This window comes from Spermophilus citellus (assembly GCF_964194105.1).
Source record: "Spermophilus citellus genome assembly, chromosome: X".
Classification (NCBI taxonomy): Eukaryota; Metazoa; Chordata; class Mammalia; order Rodentia; family Sciuridae; genus Spermophilus; species Spermophilus citellus.
Genome location: NC_138190.1, coordinates 65946310 through 65962385, shown reverse-complemented (window position 1 = coordinate 65962385; position 16076 = coordinate 65946310). Strand labels below are relative to the sequence as shown.

Genomic DNA, 16076 nt, shown 5'->3' with positions numbered 1-16076 from the left:
CCCTTTATGTTCAAAACACTAGAAAAACTAGGGATAACAGGAACTTACCTCAACATTGTAAAAGCTGTATATGCTAAACCTCAGGCTAGCATCATCCTAAACGGAGAAAAACTGAAGGCATTTCCTCTAAAATCTGGAACAAGACAGGGATGCCCTCTATCACCACTTCTATTCAATTTAGTTCTCGAAGTACTAGCCAGAGCAATTAGACAGACAAAAGAAATTAAAGGCATAAAAATAGGAAAAGAAGAAATTAAACTATCGCTATTTGCGGATGACATGATAATATACTTAACAGACCCAAAAGAGTCTACAAAGAAGCTGCTAGAGTTAATAAATGAATTCAGCAAAGTGGCAGGGTATAAAATCAACACGCATAAATCAAAGGCATTCCTGTATATCAGCAACAAAACCTCGGAAATGGAAATAAGGAAAACCACTCCATTCACAATATCCTCAAAGAAAATAAGATACTTGGGAATCAACCTAACAAAAGAGGTGAAAGATTTATACAATGAAAACTACAGAACCATAAAGAGAGAGATAGAAGAAGATCTCAGAAGATGGAAAAATGTACCCTGTTCATGGATAGGCAGAACTAACATCGTCAAAATGGCGATATTACCCAAACTTCTCTACAGGTTTAATGCGATGCCAATCAAAATCCCAATGGCATTTCTTGTAGAAATAGACAAAGCAATCATGAAATTCATATGGAAAAACAAAAGACCCAGAATAGCAAAAGCAATTCTAAGCAGGAAGTGTGAATCTGGAGGCATAGCGATACCAGAGGTCAAACTGTACTACAAAGCAATAGTAACAAAAACAGCATGGTACTGGTACCAAAACAGGTGGGTAGACCAATGGTACAGAATAGAAGACACAGAGACTAATCCACAAAGTTACAACTATCTTATATTTGATAAAGGGGCTAAAAGCATGCAATGGAGGAAGGATAGCATTTTCAACAAATGGTGCTGGGAAAATTGGAAATCCATATGCAACAAAATGAAATTGAATCCCTTTCTCTCGCCATCCACAAAAATTAACTCAAAATGGATCAGGGAGCTAGGTATCAAATCAGAGACACTGCGTCTGATAGAAGAAAAAGTTGGCTACGATCTACAAATTGTGGGGTCAGGCTCCAAATTCCTCAATAGGACACCCATAGCCCAAGAGTTAACAACAAGAATAAACAAATGGGACTTAATTAAACTAAAAAGTTTTTTCTCAGCAAGAGAAACAATAAAAGAGGTAAATAGAGAGCCTACATCCTGGGAACAAATCTTTACCCCCCACACCTCCGATAGAGCCCTAATATCCAGAATGTACAAAGAACTCAAAAAATTAAACAATAAGATAACAAATAACCCAATTAACAAATGGGCCAAGGACCTCAACAGACACTTCTCAGAGGAGGACATACAATCAATCAACAAGTACATGAAAAAATGCTCACCATCTCTAGCAATCAGAGAAATGCAAATCAAAACCACCCTAAGATACCATCTCACTCCAGTAAGATTGGCAGCCACTATGAAGTCAAACAACAACAAGTGTTGGCGGGGATGTGGGGAAAAGGGTACACTTGTACACTGCTGGTGGGACTGCAAAATGGTGAGGCCAATTTGGAAAGCAGTATGGAGATTCCTGGGAAAGCTGGGAATGGAACCACCATTTGACCCAGCTATCGCACTTCTCGGACTATTCCCTGAGGACCTTAAAGGAGCGCACTATAGGGATACGGCCACATCAATGATTATAGCGGCACAATTCACAATGGCTGGACTGTGGAACCAACCTGGATGCCCTTCAATTGATGAATGGATAAAAAAAATGTGGTGTCTATACACAATGGAGTATTATGCAGCACTAAGAAATGACAAAATCATAGAATTTGCAGGGAAATGGATGGCATTAGAGCAGATTATGCTAAGCGAAGCTAGCCAAGCCCTAAAAAACAAATGCCAAATGTCTGCTTTGATATAAAGAGAAAAACTAAGAACAGAACATGAAGAAAGAGCATGAGGAAAAGACTACAGTAAACAAAGACGAATCGGGGGAGAGAAACGGAGAGAGAAGGGAAAGCATATGGAAATGGTAGGAGACCTTCAAGGATACATAAAATTATAAGAGGTTATGAGGGGCAAGGGGGAGGGAAAAAAAAAGGGAGAGAATTGAACAACAGCAGGGGAGGTAGAGAGGGAAGATGGGAGGGGAGGGGGGATAGTAGGGGATAGGAAAGGTAGCAGAATACAACAGTCACTAATATGGCATTATGTAAAAATGCGAATATGTAACAGATGTGATTCTGCAATCTGTATTTGGGGTGAAAATGGGAGTTCAAAGCACAACTTGAGTCTAATGTATGAAAGATGATATATCATGAACTATGTAATGCGATAAATAATCAATAAAAAAAAAAAAATTCTGATGGTTCCAGAAAACTCTAAATAAAAATTTGTTATAATTGACAGTAAAAAAAAAAAAAAAAAAAAAAAAAAATAGAAAGTCTTAACAAAGTGATAAAAATGAAATTTTAAAATTTATTTTTACTTTATTTTATATCCAAATTAGCTTCAAAATATTGTATAGACATTTTTGGAGCACTACATTTGTAATACTACATTGTGACCTTATCTAGTATACATAAACATTTATGGATGTATATGAACAAAATATGCTTGCTTGAAAAATAATTATTATATTAGTAATTGAATTTTAGCATAAAGTATAGCCATATTTGATCTCTAAGGAACATCCCATATCATGGTACTGGGCCTAAGGAAAGAATAAGATATTAATACAAAGCTTACTGTAATTTCCAAAAAGAATCCTGGAAATGGAGAAATGGAGAATCCTGGAAATGGAGCTGCAGCTCCCTATCCCACTATGAATCAGCCTCCTGATTTCAAAGAAAACATTCACCATTTGATTTTTTGGGATTGGCTAACTTCACTTAGCATTATCTTCTCTAACTTCATCCATTTACCTGAAAATGCCATGATTTTATTCTCTTTTATTGCTGAGTAATATTCCGTTGTGTATATAGGCCACCTTTTTTTTTTATTCATTCATTTATTGTAGGGCATCCAGGTTGGTTCCACAGTTTAGCTATTGTGAATTGTGCTGCTATAGACATTGATGTGACTGTGTCCCTGTAGTATGCTGTTTTTAAGTCCTTTGGGTATAGACAAAGGAGAGGGATAGCTGGGCAGAGGGTTGGGAGGGAAAGGGAGGTGACAGGGGTTAGAAATGATGGCGGAATATGATGAACATCATTGTCCAAAATACATGTATGAAGACACAAATTTGTGTGAATATACTTTATATACAACCAGAGATATGAAAAAAATTATGCTCATAAGTATAATATGAATTGTAATGTATTCTGCTGTCATATTTTAAAAATCAATAAAAAAGAATCAAGATAAAAAAAAAAAAAAAAAAAATCACACCTTAGAGCTGAAGATAGCTTGGACACCATGGCATTGAAAATGAGGTCAGAGAGTAGAAGGTACTTTCCACAGTCTCAAGTCCAACCTAGTGGCAAAGCTGGGAAGTGTTTGCCATGTCAGAGCCCTATGTTTTTCCATTCTTTTATTTTTGGTGAAATAGTCACAGACACTGAGATAATTTATTTTGAATGGAACTTAAAAAGTCTATAAACAAAAAAGGAAATAGGCACAAAGGAGATCTACTGGGTAGTACAGTGGTTAAGAGTTTGGACTCTGGAACCAGTATCTGTTGCTTACTTAGTTGTATGACTTTGGGTTTCTCTGAATGTGAGTTTCCTCTTCTGTAGAATAGGGTTGTTTGATATTTACAGCTCACAAAATGATTATGATTATTAAATATAACAAAGCCTGAAAATCATCTGGCACATAATAGTCATTAAACTAACAGCTGTGCCCTCTGAATGAACCCAACTATCATTTTCTTTTTTCAAAATTTTTAATTTGTTCTTTTTAGTTATACATGTTCTTTTTAGAATGTATTTTCACATATTATACACACATATAACCTCTCATTATTGTGGTTGTACATGAGGTGAAGTTACACTGGTCGTGTATTCATATATGAAGATAGGAAAGTTATGTCCAATTCATTCTACTGTCTTTCCCATTCCCATCACCAACCTTCCCCTCACGTACCCACCACTCCCACCCCATCCATTCTGGTGAACCTCCCCTTCTCCTTCCCACCCGCCTATTGTGAGTCAGCATCCACATATCAGAGAGAATATTTGGCCTTCGTTTTTTTTGGGGGGGGGATTGGCTTATTTCACTTAGCATGATAGTCTCCAGTTCCATCCATTTACTGGCAAAGGCCACAATTGCATTCTTCTTTATGGCTGCTAACCATCATTTTCTATGTGCAACTGTGTTTTGCTGGGGTTGCAGAGAATAAGGAAATGCAGTTGACAAGCTCTTGACTTCGGTGGGTTCCCATCTAGGACCCTATTGTACAACCTTTTACTAGAGCCAAACTATTTTCTTCCTGTCCCCCTCACTTAGTTTGGGGTCTTTATTAATTACAACCAGTGAACTCCTCATATCTTCTGTCTCTTTCCTTGCCACCAATTCATATCCTATCTAATCATTAAGGCCCCAATTCTATCTACACTGTGACCAGCCTAGCCCATAGGAAATCACCCTTCCCCCCCATTTAATTATCAATTTATTCTGAATTCCTATGTGGAAAGATGGAAAGAATTGACTGAAACTAAGGGCTTTTCTATAGCTGTCTGTACCTACTTCCATTATTCATGGGAATAAATAAGAGCAATTTGGTACCTAAGGAAGTATATCTTTGAGGCAGAAAACATGAATTTAAATTAGGACCCTAAGTTCTGTGGCAGTATTTAAAGTTCCTCAGGCATAATCATAGGTCTGATTAGGCCTGAAGAACTAAGTGATAAAGTAAGGTTTCCTTCAAGCAAGATTCAATGGCTCTCTCTCACTGGGAGATGATTGCACAGAATATCACCCAAAGAGGCTTCTTCTAAACAACAAAGCTCTTAATGTGAAAGACTTCTTGTCTTTGAACCAGAGCTCTTGTATACAGGATGTACTCGAAGAGTTTGAGTTCTGAAGAAGAGAAGGGCTCTCACCAGTCCTCTCAGAAGGTCCAGGGATTAGAGCAATCTCAGCCCTATAATGAAAGTGTGCTTTGATAGGAGTATCATTTCATCATCTTCTGAAAATAGTATTTTTCTCAGATCAATCCCCTGCTCAGAAACCTTCAGAAATTCATCACCCACAGAATAAAGTTCTTAGTCTTGTATCCGAGGTCCTACCCAATTTAATATCAATTTACCGGCTGAGTCAATCTAAAAATCAGCTCATCTGGTCAATAACATATCCTGTATTGTGTTTAATTGGACAGCTTTTCAGGTATATGTCTTATCTCCCCAGATAAATGTAAGACCTTTGAGTTTAGAGACTGTACTGTTTAAAACCTGTTATGGGCTCAATGTTGTAACTTTAGCATGCTCTCAATAAATACTGCTTTATTTCTTCTGCTGTTCTTTCTAACAGGTGATTTGTCATGGCAGCAGAAACTATCAGATTAAAAATAAATCAAAAACCTGTTCTACATTGAGCAATAGTAATGGCTGTCAAACAAAGAAAGCTTTATCCAAATAAAGGAGTAGAAAATTAGCTACATATGAAACACTTCATATACTAGATGATGAAATTATTATTTGTCTGGGTATGTGTTCAGCGTTTGACAGGGAGGAGATTAATTCCTCCAAGTCCTAGTTATCATTAGCATCAGAAAGCTATATTGGCAAATTAAAGCAAATTTTTGGTTTTGTTTTATAACGATTTTTTACTTTATAAAATATACCTCTTGGGATATACTCTATTAAAAATTATCAAAGGAAATCAAAGAGTTCATATCTAGTCTCATTAGTTGGAGCTCAAAGCAGTTATGGCTAGTTAAGGAAAGTTCAGTTCTTTTACCACTAGATTCTTTTTTTTAAAGAGAGAGAGAGAGAAGAGAGAGAGATAATTTTTTAATATTTATTTTTCAGTTTTTCAGTGGACACAACATCTTTATTTTATTTGTATGTGGTGCTGAGGATCAAACCCAGTGCCCTGCACATGCCAGGTGAGCACGCTACCACTTGAGCCACATCCCCAGCCCAACCACTAGATTCTTTTGAAATGTTTTTCCTCTTATAGTTGATACACTGATATAGAATAAATAAAATATGTTGTGCATAATTATCACATACCCTGGGGCTTGATCCTGTCTTGGAGCTCTTTACTGGATTCTCAAACTAGGATAATAGAAGCACTGGTGAGAAGGAGAGAAGGAACAGACTTTACAGTCTCTACTAGGAAATAAAGTAAGTCTAATGGACAGAGGTTATGTAATTACAATTGGCAAATGCTAACCTTAGGTATTTATATCAAAGTCAAGACTGAGTTAATTTCCTGCCAAATAACCACAAAATAAATGTATTTGGTAATGTTTTTGTAAAGAATCAAATCTGTGGGTCTAGGCAAGAGATTCATTGAAAGGTCCATTACTATGAGTTGATATTTGTGCCTGAAAGTAAGAGGAACTTGGAAGTCCCTGGAAACTGTGGGACAACTTTTCTCTGAGTAGTTCTGATTCCATCAGAGTTAAGCCTAGACCCTTAAGTCTCATGACTACCATTCAGGGCTCAGGTGCCTTGGTTTCTTATAGTCTGGGCAAATCCACATCTGAGATAGTAACCTCATAGGAGAGTGTTAAGAAGGACCCCTACATGAGGGCTATAGGTCACTTGAAGTTGCTTATTTGAGTCAATGTGAAAATAAACCTTTTATGCCTCCTTTGTAAGATCTTCAATACCAATTAGGGCTGTATTACTACTTATTATAAAGTATTTCTGGATAAGAACTAATTTAGAGTCACCTAATATTATTCTATCAGGGATGTTGGGAAAAAGAGTTACTTCCAGATGACATTAGCAAGATGGTAGAGTTGGAGATGCTAGCCTCCCTTTCTTGCACAAAGAGCAACATTTTGGCTGCTATACATAAATGAAAATAACTCTGGAACAGCTCAGGAGTCCATTTAAAAAGGGTCTGAATTAGAACAAGATATATTCCATGCTTGTATAATTATGTAAAAATGGAATTTACTGTCATGTATAACCAAAAAGAACCAATAAAATTGCTGTATCTACAGTGGAAGAAACAACTCAATAATGATCACACAAAAAGGGTGGAAAGGATAGTTTCATTTTGTCTGTATCACCCCATACCCTAAGCTGGTATCATTTAGCAGGAAAAGGGAATAAATTTAACCAAGGAAGTGAAAGATACATATGTTAAAAACATTAAAACAATGATGTAAGAAACCGAAGAAGGCACAAATAAATGGAAAGATATCTTCATGGACTAGAAGAATCAATATTGTAAAAACATCCATATTACCCAAACCAATCCACACACTCAATGCAACCCATATCCAAATACCCAGGGCATTTTTCACAAATAGAAAAAAAATCATAAAATTTGTAAGGAACCACAGTCAAAGTAGCCCTGGGAGAGGTTTGGAGGAGAACAAAGTTAGAGCCATCACATGATCTGATTTGAAATTATATTAGAAATCTATGTCAACATACTTTATATACAGAGATATGAAAAATTGTGGTATATATGTGTAATAAGAATTGTAATACAAAAAAACCAAAGTACATGTATGAAGACATGAATTGATGTGAACATTCTTTATATACAAAGATATAAAAAAATTGTGCTCTATATGTGTAATGCATTCTGCTGTCGTGTATTTAAAAAATAAAATCAATTAAAAAGAATTTTGGATATGGTATAAAAGCAGACATATAGAACAATGGAATAGAATACAGAGTGCAGAAACAAACAAGCATATTCTGTTAAGTAGTCATTGATAAAGGTGACAATAACAATAAAATGTGAAAAGGGTAGTCCCTTCAATAAATGGTGTTGTAGGGAATCCTGTATATCCACATGCAAATTAATGAAATTGGATCCCTATCTTATATAATTCACAAAAATTCAATTCAAAAGAAATAAAATACTTAAACCTAAGGACCCAAACTATAAAAGTCCTAGAAGAAAACATAGAGGAAAGACTTCTTCATACTGGTCTTGGAAATGATTTTTTGGATATGAAACTAAAAGCACAAGAAATAAAAGCAAAGCTTAACAGTGGGACTAAATCAAACTAAAGAACTTCTATACAGCAAAAAATAATCAACAAGTTGAAAAGGCAACCCATGGAATGGGAGGAAATATTTATGAACCATACATATTTCATTAATAACCAAATTATGCTCAACTCACAGAACTCAATAGCAAACAAAATCCAAAAAAAAATCCCTCTCAAACAAAACAAAATAAACAACAACAAACAAACAAATGAATAACTGGATTTAAAAATGTGCAATGAACTGAAATAGACATTTTCCCTAAGAAAACATAAAAAATGGTCAACAGGTATGTGAAAAGGTGCTCCAATCCCTAATCATCAGGAAATTGCAATTCAAAACCACCCTGAGATATTACCTAGGATGCAAGGATGGCTATTTTCATAAAGTCAAAAGATAAGGCTGTGGATGTAGTTTAGGGAAAGGGTGTTTTCCTACCATGCACAAAGCCCTAGGTTCAATCTCTAGCACAACACAAAAAAAGTCAAAAGATAACAAGTTGGTGAGAATATAGAGAAAAGGGAACCCTTGCATTCTGTTGGTAGGAGTGTAAATTGGTATAGCCACTAGGGTAAACAGAGGAAAATGGAGGTTCCTCAAGAAATTTAAAATAGAACTTCCATATGACCCAGCAATTCCTCTTCTGGGTATATGTACATTCCATGTTCATTGTTGCATTTTTCTTGTTCACTATGGCATATTAAAGATACGGAAATGACAAGTGTCTACAGATGCATAAATGGATTAAAAAATTGTAAAATTCACACATACACAGGATTATTATTCAGCTTTGAAAAAGAGAAAATACTATCATTTGCAAAAAAGAAATGGATGAAATTGGAAGACCTAATGTTAATTGGAATAAGCCAGACACAGAAAGAAAAATCCTTCATGATCTCTCATATATGAGGAAACAAAATAACAAAAAAAGTCAAATATATAGAAACAGAACAGAAGGGTGATTACTAGAGGCAGCGTAGGTAGGCATGGTGAGATGTAAGTCAAAAGTATACAAAGTGGAAGTTATATAGATGAATAAATCTAAAGATCCAAAGTATAGCATATGAACTATAGCTAATAGCATGATACTGTATACTAGAAAATTTTCTAAGAAAGTATATTTTAGGTATTCTTATCACAAAAAAGAAGTTAACTAAGAGATGATTAAACTGCTTACCCATAGTGATTACCTATGCATATATATCTCAAAACATCATGTTGTACACCTTAAATTTTTGCAACAAAAATAAATAAAGAAGAAAATTATAAGAGTTATTCCTTTGTGCTACAGTTTGGATCTTAAATGTCCCCCAAAGACTTTGCTTCTGAGAAGGCCAAGGGCTTCTTTAACATTTCACGTACAAGTAGGCTTTGACTCATAGCAGTTTCCATTCAAAAATATCCCTGACAGTCATATCCATTTTATTATTCATGACACTTAAGGATAGTTACCACAGATGCTACCTATCCAGTTTAGAAGAAATGGATACCAATTTTGAACAAATTTGTAGAAAGACTTATATTGAAATCTCTAATTTTTAAATGTAAGCTACAGGAATGACCACAAGTAGTAATACAACAGATTACTTCCTTAAAAAGATAAAATGTAACCTCAAGTCTCTACAAAGTTTTTTAAAGATGCCTGTTAAATATTCTCAGGAGACTACATGGATCTGTGTACTTGATTTACATACATTTACTTTACTTTATTTATTTGTATGTGGTGCTGAGAATCGAACCCAGTACCTCATGCATGCTAGACAAGCACTTTACCACTGAGCCACAACCCCAGCCCTAAAGTTGTTTCTTTACCTAGTACTTTTCTGTATTAAAATAAGGCAGGGAATTCAAAGAAGATAACTTCATATAGTTCCTAACTATGATATTATATTTTTACTTAACAGGCTTCTATTAGTATATTTTAGCATTTTAGTTGTTTTCATTATGCAATGAAAAAGTACATGATTTATAGTAAACTAAACAGAATATTTTGGGCTGGAATAAAACCCTGACATCATTTCTAAAGGAAATTAAGTTCAACTCATATAAATTACTTATAACACCTTTCCCAGGAATCTACGTTGTTAAAAGTACAAGGACTATTTGTGGATGATCAGTTATGCATAGAAAATGGAGAAACTGAGAGAAACATAGAATCAACTGGACAAATAGCACAGCCTGAGAACTTGTGTTAGAGAAAAGCATCCTTTTCTAACAAAGTTGTTCGATGCTAAAATGAGTTCAATGAAGTTTAAAAACTTATCTATGTGATATGGCATAGTCTCACTAAAGAAGACTTAATAGTCTTATGATTTTATGAGTTATGTAAGATTCAGTTGAATTCTTCAGAGAGCAAGATGGCACCAAATCACATCACTGTGGTTCATATGTATTTGTTCACATGAGAGACATAACATTATACTGGGGGAAAAAATCCCAGGATTTGGAATCAGGATGCATTTTAGTCCAGGTTCTATCACCTTCTTGCTCTGTGAACTTGAAGAAGTTATTTAATACATCATAATCTAAATTTCTTCAGTTATAAGATGAGGATGGTATTTGTAATAATGTCTACCTAATACAATGGTTGCAAAGGTCAAAGGTTGGAAAAAGCAGGTAAATAGTACTTTATCAAATATAAAATGATACACAATTTTTAAATGATTGAATGTTTTTTAAAAAGTCTTAAATTGAAAACTGCTTCAAAAAGTAGCTTGTTTATGATGTGGTGCTACATCTATACTTAAATTTTTTCTGCTTACCAATACAATTCATAGATGTTTTTTTCCCATTGTGGAGTTATATCAAACCAGGTCCAGACTCCTTCAGATTTCTATTAGAATTTGGGTTTTTAAATGTCAAAATAAGAGTTTGTATTACTTGTGGACTGCAGTAAGCAAGTCTATTCAGAAAGACTGAAGGCTGAACTCTGGTAGGTCAAAATATAGTTAATTTTCCAGTAGTCATCAGAAGGTACATGAGGGAGTTTCTTCTACTGTAAATTCTTTGGGTTGGGTGATTAACTGTTTTCTTTTGTATGTATGGATCTGGGGCTGTTTTGTCTTCCTTTGTTCTATAAATGTACTTTTTTCTAAAACTGGACTTTGAAGTAGAGAAGCTGGTCCAAGAAAATCTAACTGGGTGAACATTGAGAGAGCTTTATTTTCTACCTCTGCTCCCTAACCATTGCGTTTCCATGTCTTCATACAATCTCATTCATCCCAAGTACTGTTTGTGGTAACTATTATAAGTCTCTATTCAAAAACAGTACCAGCTACTGTTTTATTTGAAACAATAGCTAAAAATTACTCTCTGGATGGCTGGTATTGGCAAAGTAAGCAAATGTTAGAGTCACAGTAGGCCTACCAACAGGCAGAGAAATAGGGCTGGTAATGTGAATATATGCATAGCACTTTATTAGGTTTCCTGATTTATCTGAAAAGTTATAAATCATGATATTGCAAAGCTGGTAAGGAACCTCCTAAACTGCCATCTAATCCTATCTAAGCTACCCAATTCCACTAAACTAATCTGGCCATACTTACCATCTTCCATCCAGAGGGCACTTAAGAGGCTGACATGCTTATAAAATCTTTCTGGATATGATTTACTCATGACACATTACACTGGTTGTATTAACATGGATCCATAGTGCTCAGCCTGCTCAGCAGAGAAAAGACTTCCTTCTGAGACAACCCACCTCGATTATCATCCTCATTGTCTTCCCATCGTTCTTCATTTGCTAGTAGTGGGTTCTGTGACTCATTCATTGACCTCATAGGGAAGGAGTGTCCATCACCAGGGCTGAGGGAAAGAAAGACAGTGAGATTTTGCAGTAGACACATACTTTTTGTAAAGGTCATAATCCTTAGAAATAGGATATATATATTTTCTATAATATAGGAATATATATATATGTATACATATACATATATATAGTCATACTTGTTTTCTAAAACCTGAAATAGGCTCTTATAATAGCATCATTATAATGCTTTAAATTTCCATATTGTGTTTGCATGTCCACATCAGTGACTATTTTTGTTCGTAAGAAACTTGTTGTCCACGATGCCCAGTACAGCAATATGCAAGTTTCATAATTATTTAATGATGATGATGCCAACTTAAATTCCACTATCTTATTGTTTGATTCTAAACATTCATGGAAGATGAGTAGACTGAGAATGAGTGAATAGAGTGGAGATAAGCTGCTGTGAACTGGTGATAGGTAATTCCCCAAGTACCTTATCATTATTTGGCTTGCATAGAAGAAAGGTTATTAGGAACTATGAGAAAAAGCCAAAATGAGGTATCTCTAGAGTGCATATTTTGGGCACAATTATCCACCTGTGGGTATACTTTGTGGATGTTTATGGTAAGCTAGGGTCACTTTTCTGGTTAATTTCTGACCATTAACAGATCAGATATATTGGAAGGAATTGTGATGGTCCTGGATAGACCAGGTTACAGTTTGTCAGATTTAAATTTGGAATGTATTCACTGATAGAGACTCAAGTGTTCAAAGTGTAACCTGGTCTAACACCTGTGTCTCTATATCTGAATACATTCCAAATTTAAATCTGAGTGATTTGGATTATTCATTTGATATGAGCTATGCCTTTTCTCCTGTTCATGAATGTGATTAATCGAAAGTTGACAGATTTTATTGATGCTACTGTACAGATAATATGTTACTGATTATAAGTAAATGAGGCTTTTGTTTTATATCAGAGAAGGCTCATTTTAGACCTCCCTTTGATGTGGTAATGGTGTGCATTTGTGTCTGCATGTGTGTGAACAGGGTATAGATAATTGCTGGTAACAGTTATTAACCAACATTACCCAGTGACATAGTTTTGCCTTGTGATTTATAGTCAGGAGAGTAGAATATATCACATTTTAAACAAATGTGTCTATAAAACACTAACTGGTGCAGAGGAAGTATCAGGGCAATGAGTGAAGGGAAGGGGAAAATTTGCCTTAGTTACCACCTAACCCCAGCAAAGTTTCTTCAAATAAGTGAACATAAATGTATCCTTGTCTGAGGAGCATATCTAAAGGGGGATGCAAAAAGCCAGTAAACAAACTCTGTTGCAGAGGTAGTTTTGGTAATGGTTAATCTGGTTCACAAAGTTACTCAGAGGACACAAGCTTTGGCTGTACTGGTTTCTCATTAATTTCCTTTTCTGCATTCTTGTTGTGGTTTTAAGAATTACACACAATCTATAAATCAATCTTTCTTTCTTCTCATTTTTCCTTCACAAAAATAATGTTAATCTTTCATCCAAAATATGAAAAATGAAGAAATGTAAACTATTTACTGAGACTATTTCCCTTACCACTTTTAGTATTTTTGTCATATTTCCCCTCTTTTGCTTTTCTCCTCTCTATATGTTTGTTCATATTTTATTTTTTTTTAAATATTTATTTTTAGTTGTAGTTGGAAACAATACCTTTATTTCACTTATTTATTTTTATGTGGTGCTGAGGATCGAAACCAGGGTCTCGCATGTGCGAGGCAAGTGCTCTACTGCTGAGCCACAACCCCAGCCCCTTGTTCATATTTTCAATCAGCATACATACCATTTTGGATTTTACCTTTTCACAGATAATATACTATGCATGTCCTCTTAGTGTGACATCATCTTATAACCACTACTTTTGACTACATAATAATCTATCTAGTGGGTATATATATATTTTTCTATAATATAGGGATATATATATACATATATGTATATATTCCTATATTGTAAGATATTTGTGTTGTTTTTTATTTATTACCTGTAAATAATTCTACGAGAGACATTTTTGTACATAGTTCATCTCTGTCTTTAGGTTAGATGCCCAGAAATGTAATCACTGGGACAATAAATATGTACATTTTTATAGTTTTGATACATATAACAAAATTCATTTATAAAAGATTAGTACTAGTTTACCTTGCCACAAACAAGACAGGAAGATGTCTATTTTATCATATGCTTGCCTCATAATTTATTTTTGCTAACCTAGAAATTAAAAACTTGGGAAACAGAGTGTCAGACAGAGACCTGCTGTATACTATAATCAAAATTTAATTTGGTACTTCAAATCATAGTACATCATCACCCTCTTTCAGTGGTAATAATTACCCACCTGGACCCAATAGGTATTAACCAGAACTTCTTATTATCTCCAAACACCTGTTGGATATTCTTGATGAAGCCAAGATTGAACCCATTTTTCTCTGGGCCACTTGTAAACACTGGAGTGCAGAAGGCCTCTAGAATAGGGTAGGAAAGTTGCGGGGGGGGGGAGAGGAAGAAAGAAATACAGGAACAAATTTCAGCAGTCATGATTTTACAGTTCCCCATGAATGTAACTTGCTTCTATGATATCTTTTTGCTGTGTTAGTATAGGTCCCTCATTTTTAGTTACTGTCAAATTACTTTGTAAAAATCAGTTTAATCACTTAATACCAGGTAAGTTTGTAATTCCATATGAAGAAATAGTACTCATATTTTGAAAAAGGCAGGGGAAACACATTATGGTAGAAATAATTAAGCAGCCATGGGAGTAGCATGTATTTGTACTGCTGGATTACTTCAGGAGTGAAGGAACAGATTTAACAACACTTTATTTGAATCTAAGTGGCAACAACAGCCAAATGGTTTCCATCTGTAGAGCTGGGACCAAAGTAATGACACATAAAGAGATGATAATGACATTGATTTGGTTTTGAAACATTTCAGAAATGAAGACGTTCACACTGAAGCCTGCAATGTAAGAAACTGAGTTTTACTCCAGATAAAATGTCAATGGGTGAACTATAATCACCTCAAAGACTATGAGGAATTGGACCACGTTAGTGCACATTATTTTTAGACACACATTTATCCCATTAAGCAAACATTTTCACTGTGGGACTCTGGCTGCATCTGACCACTTCCCATTTGTGCTTTATTTTCAGACCCTGTTATCATGAAGCTTTTAGTACTTTTCTACTCTGTAGCTGATCTCTAAGCCAAATGTGCTAATTTACCACCCTAGCAACTAAGTGCTACATATATATTTGATTTAGAAAATGAAGCAAATACTTTCTTGGCTGTTAGTATTATTAGCAAATGTATCCCAAATTGCAATAGCTTTTGCACCAAACTTTCCTCAAGTTTATTCTAATTAAACATTCAACTCTTAATCACTTTCTCCTTACTTCTTGTGTACTGATTTGTAGAAATTTTAAACATTTTTTACCATTACTAAAATAACAACAACAAAAAAACTACACTGGAATCCATCAGAAATAAAATACTCAATAACAAGCAAGGTTTATTTCTTACACTTCTTTTCTTTTTGGGAGGATACTGGGGATTGAATTCAGGGGCACTCAATGACTGAGCCAAATCCCCAGCCCCATTTTGTATTTTATTTAGAGACAGTGTATCCCTGAGTTGCTTAGTGCCTTGCTTTGGCTGAGGCTGGCTTTGAACTCGCAATCTTCCTGCCTCAGCCTCTGGAGCCGCTGGAATTATAGGCGTGTGCCACCACACCCAGCACCTTACACTTATTTTCTAGAGACTAACTTGTTCAACATGTTTCTTGTTCCCATGCTACCTACACAGTTCCTTAATAACTACAGATATTCAGTTATTTGATTCTTTTTCAAGACTTTGAATTCACTCTGAAGGCTCTGTGTTGGGATGTACTCAATAAATTATATACTTCTATCTTTACTGACATTCATTTCCTCCTTTTAACATTTTCTTCTTTACTGATTCTTTCCTTCATTTCCTCATGTGAACACATTTTTTAAGTCTTCTGAGTTGTAAATCTGGGGAGCTATTACCCAATACACACTCTAAAGAGCAATAGCCATTTTTGGTTTTGTGTAGGGTTTTAT

General features: G+C 35.0%; 1 protein-coding gene across 2 annotated transcripts in view; it reads right to left on the bottom strand.

The window, feature by feature from the left end:
• The window catches only part of ZDHHC15 (zDHHC palmitoyltransferase 15), a 107046-nt gene that overhangs the window by 24904 nt on the left and 66066 nt on the right, over window positions 1–16076 (bottom strand). For both annotated transcript variants that reach the window (XM_081276587.1, XM_081276588.1), the window contains 2 exons: window positions 14333–14459; window positions 11895–11998 (listed from right to left, as the gene is read on the bottom strand). In XM_081276587.1, the coding sequence (XP_081132713.1) occupies window positions 11895–11998; window positions 14333–14459 (231 nt within the window). The remainder of the gene's footprint in view (window positions 1–11894; window positions 11999–14332; window positions 14460–16076) is intronic.